Source organism: Brassica napus, chromosome A10 (genome assembly GCF_020379485.1).
Source record: "Brassica napus cultivar Da-Ae chromosome A10, Da-Ae, whole genome shotgun sequence".
NCBI lineage: Eukaryota > Viridiplantae > Streptophyta > Magnoliopsida > Brassicales > Brassicaceae > Brassica > Brassica napus.
In genome coordinates this window covers 7,781,207-7,800,281 of record NC_063443.1, presented here as the reverse complement: position 1 = coordinate 7,800,281, position 19,075 = coordinate 7,781,207, and the positions used below count along the sequence as shown (strand labels likewise).

Sequence of the window (19,075 nt, the reverse complement as noted above, 5' to 3'; positions counted from 1 at the left end):
GATCTATTAATTTATAACAAAAGATTTCCTTTTTAGATTTTTCTATCTTTGAATATTTCTATTTATAAAATAAGAAATTCTTTGACTTGACTGTATGTACATTAATTAAAGTTTAGAAATTCGACTTTCATATTGTTTTATTATATGATTTGGTGAATATTTTATGTTTTATAAAATTTAAATGTGGTTTCGATATAATTTTACTAAATATTATCAAAATATATAGAAGTTTTATGAAAAAATAGAGGTATTTTCGTTGTGAATATAAAACCTACAATATAATGTTTAATTTGTACTTATCTAAAAAATATATATATAAACAGATTATTAATTTATAATTTTAATGAGACCATATATTTACATAAAACTTTCTAGAAATTATTATATTAATATTTTATCGATTTGTGTCATATTTTGAACTAGCCCACTTCAAGATCGAAGAAAATTATTAATTTATAGTGTCTATTAATTTATCGATTATTAATTTATAGAGCTTTATTGTACGTATAATTAAGGATACAACTTCCAAAAATGTAATCTTAAATCAGTGGCCTTCAAAATATTTTCGGTAGCCAAAAAGGAAAGAAATCTACAAATATTATCCTAAAATCTAAAAAAATTATATACTCTGAATTTAACTGGTCCAAGCCTTAAACATCAGATTTTCGAGGGAAAAAAAAAGACTTTTTTCAAGTTTGTGAGTAATTTTTAATAAAAATATTCAAAGATAGAAAAAATCTAAAAAAGAAATCTTTTTTATAAACTAATAAATCTATAACTTAATAAAATCTTTGATTTGACTGTATATACATTAATTAAAGTTTAGAAATTTGACTTTCATATTGTCTTATTATATGATTTGGTGAATATTTGATGTTTTATAGAATTTAAATATGGTTTCGATATAATTTTACTAAATATTATCAAAATATATTTGAAGTTTTATAAAAAAATAGAGGTATTTTGTTGTGAATATAAAACCTACAATATAATGTTTAATTTGTATTTATCTAAAATATATATATAAACAGATTATTAATTTATAATTTTAATGAGACCATATATTTACATAGAAGCTTCTAAACATTATTATATTAATATTTTATTGATTTGTGTTATATTTTGAACTGATCCACTTCAAGATCGAGGAAAATTAGTAATTTATAGTGTCTATCAATTTATCGCTTATTAATTTATAGAGTTTTACTGTAATCTTAAATTATTGGCCTTCAAAATGTTTTCGGTAGCCAAAAAGGAAAGTAATCTACAAATATTATCCTAAAATCTAAAATTTTTATATACTCTGAATTTAACTAGTCCAAGCCTTAAACATCAGATTTTCCAGAGAGAAAAAAAAGGACTTGTTTTCAAGTTTGTGAGTAACTTTTTTTTAAAAGTATGGCTATGGAAAGCACGAACCAGCAGATTGTTGACGCAACGATCGAAGACGCGATATATTGTCACCAAGTGATATACCTTCGTCTTTGTTTTGATATTATGATGAAACTTAAAATGGATACTCGTCCAATTCTGCGTTTAGATTAAACTTTTTGTCTTGTCATTTGAAGTTTTATTTTGATAAGTGGTCTTTATTTTGCAGTGTCGTCACAGGAGATCGGATGCTGTTGGAACTTGCGTGACTAAGGAGGGAACCAAGACATGTGGGTTGAAGTTTTGTCCTAAGTGCCTGTTGAGCAGGTTTGGTTTTGATGTTTTGAGATTTATGTCTTTTGTTATGAGAAACGTGCAAGCTCTAGTGATATGTATTGGCTCGAATTAATAGGTACGGAGAGATCGGGGAGGAGGTTGCGCTGAATGATAATTGGGTTTGTCCCAGATGTAGGAAAATTTGCAATTGTAGTAAGTGCATGTAAGTCAAAATCATCCATTATATATATATATATATATATATATATATTAAGGCACTTTTATTAAATTTTGTTTTCTTTTTTCTTCCAGGAAGAATAAAGGTGAGAAGCCTACTGGAATGTTGACAGCCACAGCTAAGAAAAATGGTTGTTCCAATGTCTCTGAGTTCCTCAAAAAAGAGGGTTCTGAAAAATACTTTTACAGGGGGAAGGTGAAACCGGTACGAAGCTATGATCCTTTGTATTGTGTCGATTATAGCTTTTATGTCTTGTTTGATGATATTGGTATCTGCAGGAAAATGTTATTGGACAAGGGAATTGTGCTGAAGGGATAAATGATTCAACTGCTGGCTGCAGCGAGGAGAATGCTGCGGCAAGAACCAAACCCGTTCTCAAGGAGAAAGAGGAGTTTCAGCTTGCGGAGGTTAAGCTACCACAGGGCATCCAATCAATCACTGTTTCAAGTGTTGACTTGCACCCTGAAAATGCTGGAAGTGTGCTTCAGTTTTTAGAGTTCTGTTTAACGTTTAGAGAGGTATCATCCTTTGAATATAATTAAAGATCACTAATAGTTCCTCTCACTTCATATGACTTTATGAATAGGCTCTGGGTTTGAGGGACGGGCAAGCTCATTCGGTTGTACATGAGGTTCTATCTGAAAGAAGCACGAGCCAAGAGCATTCTATGCTTACCCAGACGATAATCCAGTTACTGACTCTTATACTAGCAGACAGAGGAGAAATGTAAGCATCGTTTTTCTTGAAAAGTATCAAATTTTCTCTAATAAATTTTGTGTACGTTATCTGATTAGTTTTTTTATTTTTAAAATAAAATGTAGATCGGTTGGCATTAGTGCCACTGATGATAGGTGGTTCACTATTCTTGGAGAGTGTCTTGCGGAATCAGAAGTTAAGCTTGATGACTTCCCTCCTGAGATGTTTCATAAAGGCATTTCTGAGTATGCGGAGATGGATTCATCACAAAAGCTTAAGCTTTTGAATTATTTATGCGATGAAGCGCTTGGCATATCGTACGTTATAGAGACATATTCATACATACATACATACATACATATATATAAGAGGGCTTAAATGCTGTGATAAATTTATCAGGCTGATGAGGAATTTCATCGATAACCATGAAAACCCTAAATATGTTGAAAAGAAAAAGAGAGCAGAAGAAAAGTTGAATGCAGCAGAAGCTAAGGTAACCATAAAAAATCTACTTAGGTTTTTACAGTTAAGTTTAATAACGCTTAGATTCATTCTAAAACATTTCTGTTGTAGGAGAAAGAACTGTATCAGAAGATAAAAGATGATTTTTCCAAAACTGAAGCAGATAATAATGGGGTTGCATTAACAATCGAACAACGGGTTGCAATTATATCGCAAATGTCTGCTGAATCTGAAGAAGTTCATTTTGAAAAGAAAAAGGCATTAGAAATGCAACCTAAAAGTATAAATTTGAACTCATGTGATTGATTTTTATAAAAATGTACCTAATCTTATTGTTTTGCATAGGTCAAGAATATAACGATGCTCTTAGAACCAACCCTGTTGAACTGGAAGACAATGGTCTTATTCTCTGGAATTTGAAGTCGTACAATGAAGAACCAACCATTTTGCTTCAAGGTGTGAAAGAAACATAGGAATTATCCGTTTGTTGTGGCAAAGGGTATGTACTGACTTTAATCTCTTCTATTTCTGTGTGCAGATTTGGGAAGCTATAGTGACATATGTCCTCATGAAAAATGGTATTCTTTTAGCTCCGAGCAGAAACCACAGGTTGAAAAGTACATCACTTTCAAAAGGTAAATCATTTCATTCTCTCTCTCTTAAAGTGTTTAGGTCAAGGAATAAATTTTAAGGATTGTGAAAGTTTAAAACTGCTTTTTAGGTCAATATTTTTTAAATGCTTTTAAAGGTTTAAAATTGCTTTATCAATCTTAAACCCAAAATTTATATATAATATATACAATACTTGCAAGTTGCAACTAAAGCATGTATAATAGATTAAACTGATTCTTCACTCGAAATTACAAACTTTGGAATCTTTCTGTGTTACTATCAAATGCTTTCTGAGCATGAAATTCAATTGTGCTTTTCTTGAACTTCAATGTGTACGTGTTTATTGGTTTCCCTCTTCTGTTGTTTTGCATATCATTTCTTATTTTTCAATAATATGTTTTGCGGTACAAGTAATCAACTCATCTGCATGGGACTGCACTTCTTTTTATGGGGGTGGGGGGGGGGGGGGGGGGGGGGGGGGAGGAGGGGGAGGGGTTTACTTGTTCATCTCAATTTTTCTTTTGAATCATGTGATAATTATGTAGGAAGAAAAGTCTTCTAGAAGAGAAGAGAAAGAGGAAGGAGAAGAAGAGGAAGACTGTCTTTGAGTAGTAATGATGATTTTTTCCATTTGCCTTTAAGCACATATTACAAAAATGGTGTCTAAGCAAGCAAAGGTAAAAAAAAGTGGACTCGTGCATTCTTCTGACATGCAATTTTTAAATTGCATTTGAATATGATTTGTTGTCTTAATTACATTTCTGAACAATCCAAAAACTTTTTTTGTACTTTTATGCTAAAAACATTTCCAACATGATTGTGAACGAATAATATTTGTATCCATTTTATGAGTGTGATTGGTTACATCATAAATTTAGAATGCGGGAGTATTGTAATTTTCATATTGTTAGTAATCATACATATAGTATAATTTTAATATAGATTTTTTGGTGGAATTTTTGTTTTATATAGCTTTACAGAAATGAACAAGACAAATAAAGAATGCATTCTTATTGGAAAAAAACACTAGTAAAAGATGGCATAAGTTTTGCATGTTAAATAGTGTCATACAAAAAAAGACGTTATACAAGATACTTTGCTCACCTTCCTGGAGGAAAATCCAAGATTTTTCTTCTATTGGATAATTACATTAAGATGTTACTTTGTAATAAGTATTCTAATCATGGTAAAAAATCATACACATTTATGTTCATAGTTACAAAAGTTGAAAGAACTATATATACACTTTCTCATGATTTTCTTAATCAAACTTTTGTATGATTAGGATTATCATTCTCACCAAATACAAACATGTAATAAGTTTGGTATTTATGAAATATCTACAGTATATGATATATGATATATATATATTTTTTCATATCACAATAAGTTAATGAAATTATTATTTTTCATATCACAATAACTTTCTTGTGATTTATTATCGAACTTTCTTACGATTAGAATTATCATTCTCACTAAATACAAAAATATAATAAGTTTTGTATTTATGAAGTATCTAATGTATAGAAATATTTTCAAATCACAATAAGTTAATGAAATTTTTTTTTTTATTAAATAAAAATTAGTAACAATGCTTGATTTCAAATAAATATAAGTATATACAATATTGTTAACAGTGACGCGGTGCTTGTTGCACCATTTTCATATATCAACATATTTTCAAAATTTATAAGATTTTTGTTAAAGGCTTTTGTATTAAATATATTTTGTGTTTTTTTCTACAAACGAGACAACTGGAATTGAAAAGACATAAAAGGAAAGTAAAATTAAAAAAAACCGAAAATATATAAACTGGTTCAAACAAACGGAAGACTTTGAACAAAAACTCCCCAAAATGGCAAGAGAGCAAAAGAGAGGGACAGCCGGCGCTGAACAAAAACTCCCCGAAACCTTCCTCAAAGAGGCACCATGTCCTCAGCGAACTATCGCCATTAGTCGGAGCTCCCGCAGAACCATCAACTGGAAAGCATAACCACTTCCACAAGAAGGAAGGCCAAGAAAACAAGGTGGTGACACCCCCAAACGTTACGAAACCTGAAAAGAAAACAAGTTAGTGCAAGATCAGTGAAGAAACCACCTGACTGGAAGGCTTCGCCGGTTCGGAACATGCTTGAGGATAAGCCTAAGCCGCTCCCGACACCCACTCGCCTCCACCTCCTCCAAACCCTCCTCTTGACCGTCAAACCACCGTCCTCAACCAGCCGTTAGCCTGTCAGAGAGTCACCAAGAGTCCGTATCCGAGGATCCAATCTCATCTACGTCAGGCCGCTGTCCCAAGGAGACCTGTCACATCACGCCGCTTCACCGGAAACCACAAAACTTATATGTTTGTTTCACCAAGAAATTGTACTGATATGCGTTAATTAGTCAATGTATTTTTTAAAAAGAAAAATCTAGTTGGTTTTGCTGAATTCGTAATCCCCACATCATATGTATAGCTAACCTAAATCTTTTCACAATTGTCAGCAACTATGTTAATCAAATGAAATTTAATTACTGACATCGTTGTAATTACTGTTATATAACGTATTTATATTAACATATTTCATTTATTCAAGCTTCCAACATGCTAAAGAAAAAGCAAACACATTCGCATAGGCCATAGACCATTTTCTCCATTAAATAAATTATTTTTATATCTTCACCGACTTCTTTTTATTATTAGATGTTCAATTGATGTTAATATGTTAATGGGTTTCCATGTTCTTAGTTGCATCTCAAATTTTCTTTTGAATCATGTGTTTAATATGTAGGAAGAAAAGTCTTCTTGAAGAGAAGATGTAGAAGAAGGGAAAAACTATTTTTCAGTAGTAGTGATGATTCTTATCATTTGCCTGTGAACACATAACACAAAAAGGTTTTGCTTAGTAGAGGTAAAAAGGTTGAGTCATGCACTCTTCTAAGATGCCATTTTAAATTGAATTTGAATGTGATTTGTTGTTTAATTAAATTTGTGAACAATCAATACTCCTTTTGTATATCTTTATGCTAAAAACCTTTCCAACATGATTGTGAACAAAAATAGATTTATTCAGACTATGAGTGTGAATGTGTGATTATTCAATGAAAAAAAATATCACACTATTAAGGTGATCCAATGGAATCAAGAAAGTGATATGGAAGCTCATCTTCAGAGTCATGCAGGAAGTACAGAAGTCAGAGGTGCTAACATACAAAAGGTACTTCCAGATGACTCAATTTATTATTGCAAAGTGGACGCTTCTTGGAAGAATGCAAATGAGGTAGGAGGTATTGGATGGGCCTTATACAACAAAGAAGGCGTCCAAAAACTCCAAACTCTGCCTCGATAAAACCAACAAATTCCTCAGTGGAAGCTGAAGCTGAAGCATTGTTAATGGCAGTGCAACAGATCAGGAGGCTTGGATACAAACAAGTTACTTTTCTCAGTGATTGCAAGCCAATGGTAAAAGAGTTGGATCAGTGGAAAACTGTAACAACCATCAAAGACAGTCCATAACATAGAGACAACCTCTATGGTACAGGACATTGTAGATCGTTTAAGTAAAAATGGTTTTCTTTTTCTTATGTTTCTAGATCATATATCAATGAAGTTGATGTATTAGCTAGGAATGCTAGAAGCACAATGAAAAACTATATTATAAAATGGTTATCTTGATCAATAAATGAAAACGTTGACAAAGAACAAAAAAGTTACATTATAAATTAAAATGTGGGAGTATTACAATTTTCATGTTGTCACTATACATATAGTATAATTTTCATATAGCTTTTGTTGATGTACGTTTTTCATATACTCACTCCGTTTCATATTAAGTGTCGTTTTAGAGAAAAATTATCGTTACAAAAGAAGTGTCGTTTTCAATTTTCAATGCAAAATTTATTAATTTTATGCATCAATTTATTTTTCTATTGGTTGAAATATGGTTAGGTATATAAGTAATGATGTTTTTGTATAGGAAATGTATAAAATTAATTGTTTTCTTAATCCGTATGCACAAACCCAAAACAACACTTATAATGAAACATAGGGAGTATATTTTGACATAAATGAACAGTACAAATAAAGAGTGCATTATAATTGAAAAAAAACACCGGTAAAAGATGGCATAAGTTTTGCATATTAAATGGGGTTGTACAACAAAAAAAAAGACGCTATATACAAATACTGTGCCGGTCCTATTATTTAATGGGCTGGAAGCTAAAATAATATACTAGGCCTTTAGATTGACATATTCAAGAGAGTATAATCAAAAAAAGTATTTATGATAAGAGGAATACTCGAACACTGGACCTTTGCTATGGTAATAGTAATCACAACCAACTCGACTAACAAACAAAATTATTAAAATGTGGCCGAAATTATATTTATTATTTGTCGGTCGGAAGCAGCTGCTTCTGTTACTTACCTTCAAGACCGGCTTCAAGACCGGCTCTGACAAGATACTACCTTCCTGAAGGAAAATCCAAGCTTTTTCTTCTATTCGATAATTACATTGACATGTTACTTTGGAATAAACATTCTAACTATGGTAAAAATCACACATATTTATGTCCAAAGTTAATTGTCAAATGATTAATATCACAACTTAACAATCTATAGTTGAGGCTAATCCCTCATAACATATTTAAACCCTAAAATCTAACTAGGGAATTACTCAAACATGGCCAAGTAATTCATAACAGCAATAAGGTATGAAAACTGCATTAGAATAGTAAATAGATATCAATGGAGTTCCAATCACAAATATAACTTTGGATCTTCTCTCCAATCTATCAAAATCCTACAAAACCTTTCCTGTGAAAATCGTAAAACAAGAAAGCACATTTTGCCTCTAACATGTTGGAAAAGCTTATATAGTTCGGTTAAAACTCGTCAGGGGTAATCTTGTAAATTGGTGAAGACTTGGGCTTCAAGTCGGCTGTGACCAAACGGGTTTCTGCGCGCTTCGCTGTCGATCGATGTCAAGATGTGAACATCGATCGATTATTCCTCTTCAATATCGACCGATGGTCGAGCTCGAAGGTCATCTCAGGTGCTTAGTCCAAATATATCTAAATCCTCCAAAAACATCACTTATCTCCAAATCACTCATGATCCTGTAAATATACTAAGTAGACTCTATAATATAATAATTAATAGTTAAAAAAACTTATAAACCATGGGTAAAAGTGGATCAAATTCATGGTCTATCAACTCTCCCAGACTTACCCTTTTGCTTGTTGATACCACTCAAATTACCCTAAGGGGTGATTTATACTCGCTCAAATAAGAGGTCGAGTTGTACTACTTAGGGATCGAATTCACAGGGAGCTAGGGAACCTAAGAAATCTAATATGATTTGTTAAGCTAGATGGTCTTAGAGATTTAAATGTAAATTGTAGTTTTATATTGAACAAGTGTTTGTTCAATTGATCGGTTGAGGTTTTGGTGCTTAAAAAGGAAATAGTTAGACTTAAGGTTTTTATTCAGGAAACTTGGGATTATAATCCTACAGATGCCTAATGAGTTGCATGCATGATAATGTAAAGCTCAACTACTTAGTCAACAAGTCTATCAGCTTTCGCATGTTTAAACTTGTCTATTAACTAGATCTAATGATCTCAACTATCATATGTCGACCAATTAGAAAGTGTCGATCGATGATCTTATAGGGATATCGATCGATACACCTTTCGCTCCGTCGATCTATTATTCAATAATGATATCGATCGATGCGCTTCTAGTTAAGTTTTATGCGCATGTTGAATGATAGCTTACTAATCTCACTAGATCAGCTCTCGCCTTACTCATACCAAGAAACTTAGCTCAGTTAGAATGTTTTCAGGATGAGAATTAAGCTTTCGCTTTTATCTATCAATCCTAGGGCAAGTTCTAGGTAGCTAATCCAGAGACATACATTAATGAACAATCCTAATGATAATTACCACAACTCAGCAATCTATAGTTGGGGCTAATCTCTCCTAACCTATTTAAACCCTAAAATCTAACAATGGAACTACTCAGACATGGCTAAGCAATTCATAACAGCAGTTAGGTAAGAAAACTTCATTAGAATAGTAAATAGATATTAATGGAGTTCTAATCATAAACTATAACTTTGGATCTTCTCTCCAATCTATCAAAATCCTATAAAACCTTGCTGTGAAAATAATAAACAAGAAAAACACACTTTGTCTCTAACATGGTGGCAAAACTTATATACTTAGGTTAAAACTCGTCAGGGGTAATCTTGTAAATTGGTGAAGACTTGGGCTTCAAGTCGGTTGTGACCAAACAGGCTTTCTGCGCGCTTCCTGTCGATCGATGTCAAGATATGAACATTGGCCGATTATTCCTCTTCAATGTCGACCGATGGTCATTTCGAGTGTTTGCTCCAAATATCTCCAGAATGCTCCAAATATCTCCAGAATGCTCCAAAATCATCACTTATCTCCCAATCACTCCTGATCTTATAAATATAATAAATAGACTCTATAATATAATAATTATTAGTAAAAACACATATAAACCATGGATAAAAATGGATCAAATTCATGGTCTATCAACTCCCCCAGACTTACCATTTTGCTTGTCCTCAAGCAAAACAAACATGCAGTCTCTCTGAAAGAGGTTTTAAAACGACAGGGACTCACATGATTTAAAATTTAGAATCATAACCTCTGCAATATTGCAATCTACATCTAAAAAAACAATTGTGGTTTAATCGTCTAGAACCACCACCCGTCATGTCATGCAATCATCTTCAATACTGTCTGAAGCTGCTAAAAACAATTGTGTTTACAAGAATATGACAATCAAACCATTGACTATCCATCCACTTACATCTCTGACAAGGTATAACCAGTGGCGGAGCCACCTTGGAGAGAAAGTGGTCAATTGACCCATGTAAAACCTATAAATATTAGTTTTTAGGTGTATTGACTATGTTGTTTCTGTGGTAAATGGGTTAAGATGCTTAGATTTGACTCATATGTAATGGGTTCAACTCTCATAGATGTACTTTTTATGTATAGTAATTAAATTATGACCCATGTGGAACTTAACAGCCAGAAACTTAAAATGACAAAATATTGTATCTTGATGCAATTGACCTATACGGAATTTATGTTTGCCCCATTCAAATATATTATCAGTCTGCTACCATAACTATTTGTGTATATCTACTTACCCGAAAAATATTGTTAGTAAAATGCACATTTCCATTACACATTATTAAACACTAGAGAAGTAGAAGAAACGTAGCACATACCCAACATATAAAAATTTATAACTTTTATTAAGAAATTCCATTACACTTTAAATATACAAGTGTAACTACACAAATAGAAGACACATCAGTTGAATTAAAAATTAATCGATAATAGTTCTAAAAATGTAAATAACAAAAATATCAAACAATTCGTGACATTAGTTAGATAAAATAAAGAAAGCTCATATCCAGGTGTAGCCTTGACCTAAAACCCGTAGAGCAAAAGCTTTGAGCGCCAGAATAAATAAATAAATTATAGACGCCAAAATTTCTAATTGTCTCTTTAGTCTAGTGGTTTCAGCTAACAATATAAATGAGCTTCAGACGAAGTCACGGGTTCGATTCCAGCTTGGGCTAAAATATATACATATATATATATATATATAATCATTTCATAATAATAACAGTTATGACACCTACCGCTGTAGGTCTTTTTTCAATTCTTCTCAAGCTTTTTCTTTTTTTTTTCTCTGGAAAAATTGTATCATCCATGATTATTTGATTGTTGATGCTCATTGGAATTGTTGCATCTTCCAGTATTTCATGTTAAATTTTTCCTCTTCTTCTTTTTTTATTTGTTCTTTATTCATTTTTTGGAATTTTTATAATCTGTATTAGGTTTTATGGAATTTGAACAAACATAACATTATCATAAAGTTATGTTTCCGAAAATTATTAAAGTAGATAAAATTATGCACATTAAAGTTAATGTTAGTTTGAATTGATAATTAAAATTGCATTTTTTTTTCTCTTCTGTGTACATTATAATTGTCTTTCAATCACTAACATTTCTCTGATTTCAGGTATGTATGCAGAATTTTAAAAATAATTAAACAAACTGAAGATAAGATTATTTGTATATATAAGATAGTTATATACTATTAACGTTTTCCATTATTATAATTTAATATTTAAATGTATTAAAAAGTTAATAATATATGAGGGGCACCATTTTTTAAATACACTTTAGGCGCCATTTCGATCCGGACCGGCACTGCTCGTATCGATAGAGAACCAAAATCCGAACTCGGTTTAGGTCATAATGCTGAAAACCTATCTCCTCCGCTTTCTCAGGTTTGAATATTGGGCCAGGCTAAAAAGAATGGGTTTCCAGTTTCCATACTGGGCACCTATTCCCAAATTACACTCTCAGAGACCGTTTTAGTTTACATCTGAGAAGATCAAAGAAGAGATCGAGCAGAGCAGCAAGGAAGAATGCTCGACCTCTTCGGAACCTACAGGAACCTCATCCTCCAAACCCTGCTATCCCTCTCCTTAACCCTAATCCTCTACTTCCTCAGGATCCCGATCATCTTCCTCTACGGCCTCTGCACCTACATCCAACCCGAGAATCTCGGCCAGAACAGCGCCGGAAGTGGAGTCAGAGCCGCGATCCGACGTCCTTCAAACACAGACCCCAACAATGAACTCAGAAGAAGAAACAGATCCAAGGACAAATCCGAATTCGACGAAACCAACGCCCAGATCTTCCGAATCAAGCTCGACGAAGACCACCTCAGATCCCGCATGTACTTCACCGACTACAACTCCCTCTTCGTTGTGTCCTTCCTATCTCTCTCCTCCTTCCTTCTCCAGATCTACTTCTCCGTAGATGGTAAGGGCCTTTTGTTCCCTCTTGTTCTCGGATTCATCGCCTTGTGCAAAGTCTTCGCTGCGTTAGCTAAGATCTCGTTCGAGAGATCTGCGTCCAAGCGATCCGAGAAGAGACTTAGCTTCATCTTCGGGGCGTTAGGCTTTGTCTTCGGGATTATTATTAGTGCTGGTGTGTTCCCTAGAGGGTTGGACTTTCAGTTAGGCTCCGTTGATGCCTTCTGCTGTGTACTCATCTCCTTCTCCATGGCGTGCATCGCTGGGTTCCTCTACATGCCTGCGGGGAGAAGCGCGAGGTCGTTTTGGGTTGGTACTGATCAGATTAGGAGTAATCTCTCGATCATATCTTGTGGATGGTTCGGTAGAATCATTCTTTATGTCAACTACATTGTATCCGTTTTCACTTCGTTGCTTTGGATCCATCCTTTGGCTGACATTCTAGTGAAGAGAAGCAGCAATGCTGGTGGGTTGGTTGGTAATGTAGGCTTCTCGACTAGTGATTTCGGCAGGTTTCGTGTTCTGTGTTTGTTGCTGTCCGGTTTACTACAGGCTATGGCGGTTCGTCCTAACCTTCAGATGTTTTTGAACGAAGCGGTGTTATCTTGGTATCAGCGATTACATGGGAGTAAGACTCCTGATTTGGAGTTTAGCAGGGCGAAGATGTTTCTTCATAACCACTACTTGTGCCTAGTTGCTTTGCAGTTTGTGGCGCCGTCCGTTCTTGTAATCATCTTCCTAGGATTGTCTCAGATTGATCTAGGCTCATTTGCTGTTTCTCAACTGGTATGTGGTTCTTTGCCTTGCAGCGAGTTCGTTGGACAAGTTGGTTTGTTGATGTCTTGGTGGGTTCTTTTTGTTTGGTCGGCTTTTGCTTCTGCAAGTCTTGTTTTCTATCGACGTGGTGTCTTGTATGTTTCTTGAGATGGAATTTTTTCATGTATTCGGAGGAAAATGCCAGAAACAAAACAAAGAATCAGTTTTGCAAGACTCTGTGGCCCATTTGTTTGTTTGTTTGTTCTACTTACTATTTGTCTCAAAGTTTTACTGAATTTCTATTGTCTTCTACTCTCTCACAAAATGTTCCAGAAAGAGAAACAAGAATAGGTCTCTAGAAATTTAGCTAAGCAGGTATACTAAGAGCGGCTTTGATCTTGTGAATGGTGCAAGCGATGAGGTTGTTAACAGTTTGAACAGATTCCATGTTGAGCTTTGTGGTCGGTACGCTGTTCACTAAGATCTGAAACCCTACTGTCAGGAGACATCCTTTGCTTTCATGGTTCACCAAACCTCCATTTTTATCGATCTGATCAGACCATGATGATGATCCATCAGGCGATATGGAGAACCCTGATGGAAGAAGCGCAACGTTAGCTGAGTCTCCACCGCTCATTACCATGTTCATAGATGGCACATCGACGGGTGCATAAACCACAAGCGCACCGGAAGCATCACTCCATGTCTCTTGCAGGATTAGCATACTGCTCTCATTTTGATGCTTTCCCTGCAAATTAGAAGTGGTCTAATTAGTTAGTACTCAAGTAGTGAGATTAATATTAGATTAAAGACGCACAGCATGTTGAAGAAGAGAGACGCATCTTCCTTCACTTTGCCTTTGTGGGATGAGAAGCATGTTTTCCATTGAAGCACCATTACACAAAATATCCCACTGGTTTCTGCATTTACTATCACACAGAAACTCAAACAGTCTCTGCTGAGTCACCGGTAGCCACATAGACGTTGCAGCGCTTAATACAACACCAGACGGCTGAAGGCTCTTCCTGGTCAGTATCCTTGTCTCCTGTCCTACGTTCTCAGCGACAAGCTTCTCCCATTTGTGGATGGGCGATCCAGTTATGCCTGAATAGAAGTTGCGCTTCATACGCTGTGCAAGTGTTAGTGTGCTCTTGGTGCCAGCAAGTGGCAAACCTATCAGAAAACATCAAAGAAACACAATCCTTTCTTACTATGACTCATTCTATAAAGTCTCAGGACATTTCAAGATTCAAAAAGCAGAGACAAGGAAAGAAAAACCTGTTTGGTCTTGAGAAGACAAAAGGGTTGTGTAGCTTTCACATCGTCTCTGCAGAGTTGCAAGCCATTTGGTTGCACCTAACCCAACCGAAGAACCGAGCAATTGTTGGTAAAGAGGATGGATATGACTCCCTTCATACTCTGAATGTTCAATCCACGTCACCTGTTGAAGTCTTATAAGTGTTAAACCAAAATGTAGTAACTAGTAATTAATAACAAAGTAACCCATTTTACTAAGGAAAGTTAATTAGCCGATTCATTAATCCCAAGATTAACATACCCAAGATTTTTAAGTAAACAAAACAAGATATTTTGTATTAATTATATAGTAGCCTAGAACTAGCCCAGACGAGAACCAGGCTATGCCTTGAAAAATGAAGCCTTTGATCAGAGTTGATATTTTATTTTAATAAAAAGAAGATTCTTATGATAAGATATACACAAAGGCTTCAGGTTCTCAGGCTAACTGTCGACTCATTTGTTAATCTTTGATATAAACAATTCAATAAAGAAACTCACACAAATCCAAATTACAGCTAACTCTCACACCTTAGAAAAAGATGAAAGAAAATTAACAAGTTACCTTGGAGCAACCATTGCCTATGTCTTGTATGATGCATCCTGAGGGAAGCCTCTTTAAGCCACCATAAGACTTCAAGTCCTGACTTTCTCTGTTTACATCATAAGAAACATCCACGACCGCCCATAAACCATCTCCATGTTGCTTGCAATATCTAAGAAACTTTACTTGTCTGATTGGAACCAATGGAGACATCACTTGAAACTCTGCTTGCATCTGTCCCAAACAAAAAGAATCATCATGAGTCATCACCAATAAATCAAAAAAAATATAAACGTTTATGGTTATTGAGGAACATACCAACAGAAGAGCGCCGTTTCTAGATCCACCACTACCGTTAGATATCACTTCAACGGTTGATGCAACAGCTACAATAGACTCAAACATCTCTGCCCATCGGTTCTGTAAAAACCCCAAATTCAAGATATGTTTATTAGTGAGCGTGTGTTTTTGTGTATTTACATGCATACAAGTTTCTCATACCGTGTCCATTAGAGTCTCCACTAGAGTCGAGCTATTGATGAGAACTAAACCAGTTTCTCTTGAACCTTCAGCTGCAAAACCTGGATGTTTACTTCCCGCAAAAATGCTTGTATACTGGTCGTGCTTCATTGAATCCCTCTCGCTCTTTGAACATTTTGTCCATAAAGGATTATCCACTTCAGCTAGCCTTATCAACTCATCCATAGCCACCGCGGCAATATCCATAAAGGTCGAAGTACCTCTGGTGAAACCATGTCCTAAAGACAAATCCTGTGAGCCAACCCCACCATTTGAAGGCTGCTCTAGTGAGATAGAACCGCCAATGAATCTGTTTGATAAAGCGCAAAGCTTGTCGAGCTCGTACTTAAGCTTAGCGTTCTCCATCCTAAGCTGCTGCTGCTCATGTGAGACCTCACCAGGTGTAGCTGCTCCACCACAGTTGTTGCATGTAGGAGGACTTCTCATTGCTTCTTTAAGGATACCGTTTTCGACACGCAGTTTTTCATTTTCTTGTCTGAGAATCGCATTCTCATGCCTCTCTAGTTGCGTCTGGTCAAAATGAAAAAAAAAAAATCAAAACTTTTCTGTAAAAAATAAAAGCTACTTGTTCCATAATAAATCACAAGTTACCTTCATTTGTGTTCTTCTGTTCTGAAACCAAAACTTGATTTGCTTACTCTCCAAAGAAAGTTTGCTTCCAAGTTCAAGCCTTTGCTTCTCATTAGGATGAGGACACACTTTGAAGAAACTACACTCAACATTAGCAAACAAAACACATAGTTTAGTTTATATCATCAACATATAACTGATAAAATATCTGAAGAAACAGAGTCTTCTTACGATTCGAGTTCTTGAATCTGGTAAGAAGTGTGTCTACGGTACTTTGACATCTTCTTCTTCTTTTTAGGGCGTTGTTCATGTTTATCATCATCATCGCCAGACATTGCTTCGAAGCTATCACTCTCAAACTCATCATCTCCTTTAGAAATATCAAAATCACCATTCATTTTTTCACTCTCTGCAACAGAAGAAAAAAAAGGACCAAAACAAGAAGTTATAGAGTGAAAAAGAAGTCACCAAAGGCAGGACATAAGATAAGATAGTGCAAGAATAGACACATATTTTGTATTATCACAGTTTGTACTATTCAAACCATCGAAACTCATCACATTCACACACTACACCTACACGAAAGCTCTTGTCCGTGTAGTATATTCATCAAGTTTCATACCTTTCAAGATTTTCTGGTGACTAGACAAGAAAAGTTGTCTTCTTAGACGTAAGAGTGAGATCAGCAAAATGAAAGACAAAGGTGTCTCCTTTGTTATATCATATGACTTGTCCCTTTTTTGTCTCACTCAGAAGGTCCCAAGAAATCAGGTTATAACTTTGACCTTTTCATCTTCTTTCTTCGAAGAATATCTTCAGATTTGACCAATTTGGTTACTTATTTTGTCACTTTCCCTCAAGATTTTGACAAAATGGAAACAAAGCTGTTTAAAAAAAATAAAAATAACAAAAAAACGGCAACTTTTGCAAAGGTCCGGACCTAAAAGCCTAAAAAGATCTATTTTGACTCCGCACCAGTTTATATACTATTTTATTAACCTATCAGTTACTGTAACATAAAATATATAAATTCAATTTGAAGATACGATCAATTTAAGCAATAACACATTTTCGGACAAAAAAACCTGACTAAAAGAGCTATAAACATTTTTACTTCACTGTAAATTTTCATACTTATTTTATAATTTATAGGGTTTAAATTCTTATATATTATATTTTAAAAAAATTTAGAGATCAATATTAAAAACAATCAATTATACAATAAAAACTGTGAAAACTCTCACACCTGTGGAAAGTCTTGCTTGAATTGACGGTGAATTTATTGCCAAAATGCGAATTTTTTATTAGTTTATAATTAAAAGACAGTAAGAAAGGAGTGCGTTGTCCGAGCAAGTTATGTCCGCCGCCCGGTTCAACCTCCAATTTTTCACTTAGGCTCCGAATGATGACTGCGGTTTGAGCGGTGCGGAACAAGCGGTTTAACTGCGATGCGGTTTTAACAGTTATAAAAACGTATAGATATATAGTATATGTAGAGATTTTTGTTATTGTTAACTGCGGAGCGGGACGGGACGGTTGTAAACATTCGAAATAAGGGCTTTTAGAAACCGCACTTTACTTTTAGAAAATGAACCTTATAATTAAGAGGGGTTTTTTCAAATGTGACCTAAAATTTTAAGTCAAACACCTTTTTTTTGAAATATTTTTTTTCTTATTCACTCTAGAAGTTTGAGTTATTCACAAAAAAATCATTACATTTCTTTTTCTTTTCTTTTTTTGAAAATGATTCTTTTATCTTATCATCCTCATATCCGTATGAGGACTATCAAAAGGGTGGGAACATGATTTTCTATATCCTTATGGAATGATCCTTGGCTCCCAACCACTCGCCCGAGACCAGCAAATAAAAATCAACATAATCTTTACCCAGACCTTACAGTGGATTCTCTTATTGATCCTCATTTGCGAAGATGGAATTCGCCGGTGCTTCGAGCTTTGGTAGACCCACATGATGTGAAATTAATAGAAAGTATACCATTGAGTAGAACTCGGACGGCAGACAAAGATGGATGTCATTTCACAAATAATGGAAAATACACGGTTAAATCTGGATATCAGGTTGAAAGGATATACCCAGATAGGGAAAAACCAGCATTAGTGTTTGGACCCACAGTGGATATGTTGAAGGCATATTGTTGGAAAATACGGTGCCCACCAAAGATTAAGCATTTTCTATGGCAATTGGTGACAGGGTGTATATCAGTCAAGAAGAATCTGCATAAGCGAGGGATGCCCGGAGATATCGTTTGTGCAAGATGTGGAGCTGAGGAGGAATCGATCAACCATGTATTCTTTGAATTTCCTCCTGCACTTCAGACATGGGCTCTTTCAAAGATTCCAACAAATCCAGCTATGTTTCCAATAAGTTCTCTCTTTGTGAATGTGGATCATCTCTTTTGGAGAATTGTTCCACAGATGGAGGATCATCAGTTTGCATGGATACTATGGTATATATGGAAAGGAAGAAATAATAAAGTCTTTAGTAATTTGGATGTGGATCCGTTGGATACCCTTAAACTGGCAGAAACGGAATTAAAACTCTGGGCTGAGGCACAAATACTGACTGATCACAAGAGGAGTCCACAGGTAGAGGCTACGATTCTTCCGTCAATTTCAGGAAGATGGTGTTTTACGGATGGTTCCTGGAAAGAGAATGAGGTTTTTTCAGGTCAAAGATGGTACAGTACTCTAGAAGGATTTGCGGGTTTGATGGGTGCAAGAAATGTTCGGGCTTCCCTTACTCCTCTTCATACGGAGATGGAAGCTTTATTATGGGCAATGAAATGTATGAAAAACTTACGACAATTTCAGGTTACGTTTGCAACGGATTGT

At 34.8% G+C, this 19,075-nt stretch overlaps 3 protein-coding genes across 9 annotated transcripts; 2 read left to right on the top strand and 1 right to left on the bottom strand.

Moving 5' to 3' along the window:
* Nucleotides 1–546: 546 nt before the first annotated feature.
* LOC106393605 (cell division cycle-associated 7-like protein) lies at nucleotides 547–3,679 on the top strand. 6 transcript variants are annotated; one of them, XR_007317115.1, is made up of 6 exons: nucleotides 547–1,467; nucleotides 1,601–1,698; nucleotides 1,784–2,611; nucleotides 2,707–3,323; nucleotides 3,389–3,499; nucleotides 3,582–3,679. XR_007317115.1 is itself a non-coding variant. In XM_048742756.1 (6 exons), exons 1-4 carry the CDS (start codon nucleotides 1,399–1,401, stop codon nucleotides 2,201–2,203), a joined length of 498 nt encoding a protein of 165 aa, XP_048598713.1. In that variant the 5' UTR covers nucleotides 547–1,398; the 3' UTR covers nucleotides 2,204–2,611; nucleotides 2,707–3,499; nucleotides 3,582–3,679. The 6 variants fall into 6 exon arrangements, 3 of the variants coding, with proteins under 3 accessions (XP_048598713.1, XP_048598711.1, XP_048598712.1); XR_007317116.1 differs by having other exon boundaries at nucleotides 1,601–1,870; nucleotides 1,960–2,611; XM_048742756.1 differs by having other exon boundaries at nucleotides 1,784–1,870; nucleotides 1,960–2,611; nucleotides 2,707–3,499.
* An 8,307-nt stretch (nucleotides 3,680–11,986) lies between these two features.
* On the top strand, nucleotides 11,987–13,568 carry LOC106390521. The gene has a single exon (XM_013831014.3). The coding sequence runs from the start codon at nucleotides 12,124–12,126 to the stop codon at nucleotides 13,438–13,440; it is 1,317 nt and encodes a 438-aa protein (XP_013686468.2). The 5' UTR covers nucleotides 11,987–12,123; the 3' UTR covers nucleotides 13,441–13,568.
* Nucleotides 13,463–18,034, bottom strand: LOC106390520 (homeobox-leucine zipper protein HDG7). Of its 2 annotated transcripts, XM_048742753.1 has the most exons (9): nucleotides 16,845–18,034; nucleotides 16,454–16,631; nucleotides 16,244–16,361; nucleotides 15,614–16,162; nucleotides 15,431–15,532; nucleotides 15,134–15,346; nucleotides 14,551–14,713; nucleotides 14,090–14,445; nucleotides 13,463–14,020 (listed from the first exon to the last, which is right to left on the bottom strand). In XM_048742753.1, the coding sequence occupies exons 2-9, from the start codon at nucleotides 16,618–16,620 to the stop codon at nucleotides 13,640–13,642; spliced, it is 2,049 nt and encodes a 682-aa protein (XP_048598710.1). In that variant the 5' UTR covers nucleotides 16,621–16,631; nucleotides 16,845–18,034; the 3' UTR covers nucleotides 13,463–13,639. The 2 variants fall into 2 exon arrangements, with proteins under 2 accessions (XP_048598710.1, XP_013686466.2); XM_013831012.3 differs by lacking the exon at nucleotides 16,845–18,034 and having other exon boundaries at nucleotides 16,454–16,835.
* Between the last annotated feature and the right edge of the window lie 1,041 nt (nucleotides 18,035–19,075).

Excerpts from the sequence above, each read along its gene's own strand:
- LOC106390520 (XM_048742753.1), bottom strand. The coding sequence starts at position 16,620 with ATGAATGGTGATTTTGATATTTCTAAAGGAGATGATGAGTTTGAGAGT. Across the intron at positions 16,362-16,453 it reads CAGATTCAAGAACTCGAATC|TTTCTTCAAAGTGTGTCCTC; the intron begins GTAAGAAGACTC and ends TGTTGAGTGTAG. Across the intron at positions 16,163-16,243 it reads ACAGAAGAACACAAATGAAG|ACGCAACTAGAGAGGCATGA; the intron begins GTAACTTGTGAT and ends CATTTTGACCAG.
- LOC106393605 (XM_048742756.1), top strand. The coding sequence starts at position 1,399 with ATGGCTATGGAAAGCACGAACCAGCAGATTGTTGACGCAACGATCGAA. Across the intron at positions 1,699-1,783 it reads CCTAAGTGCCTGTTGAGCAG|GTACGGAGAGATCGGGGAGG; the intron begins GTTTGGTTTTGA and ends TCGAATTAATAG. Across the intron at positions 1,871-1,959 it reads TGCAATTGTAGTAAGTGCAT|GAAGAATAAAGGTGAGAAGC; the intron begins GTAAGTCAAAAT and ends TTTTTCTTCCAG.
- LOC106390521 (XM_013831014.3), top strand. The coding sequence starts at position 12,124 with ATGCTCGACCTCTTCGGAACCTACAGGAACCTCATCCTCCAAACCCTG.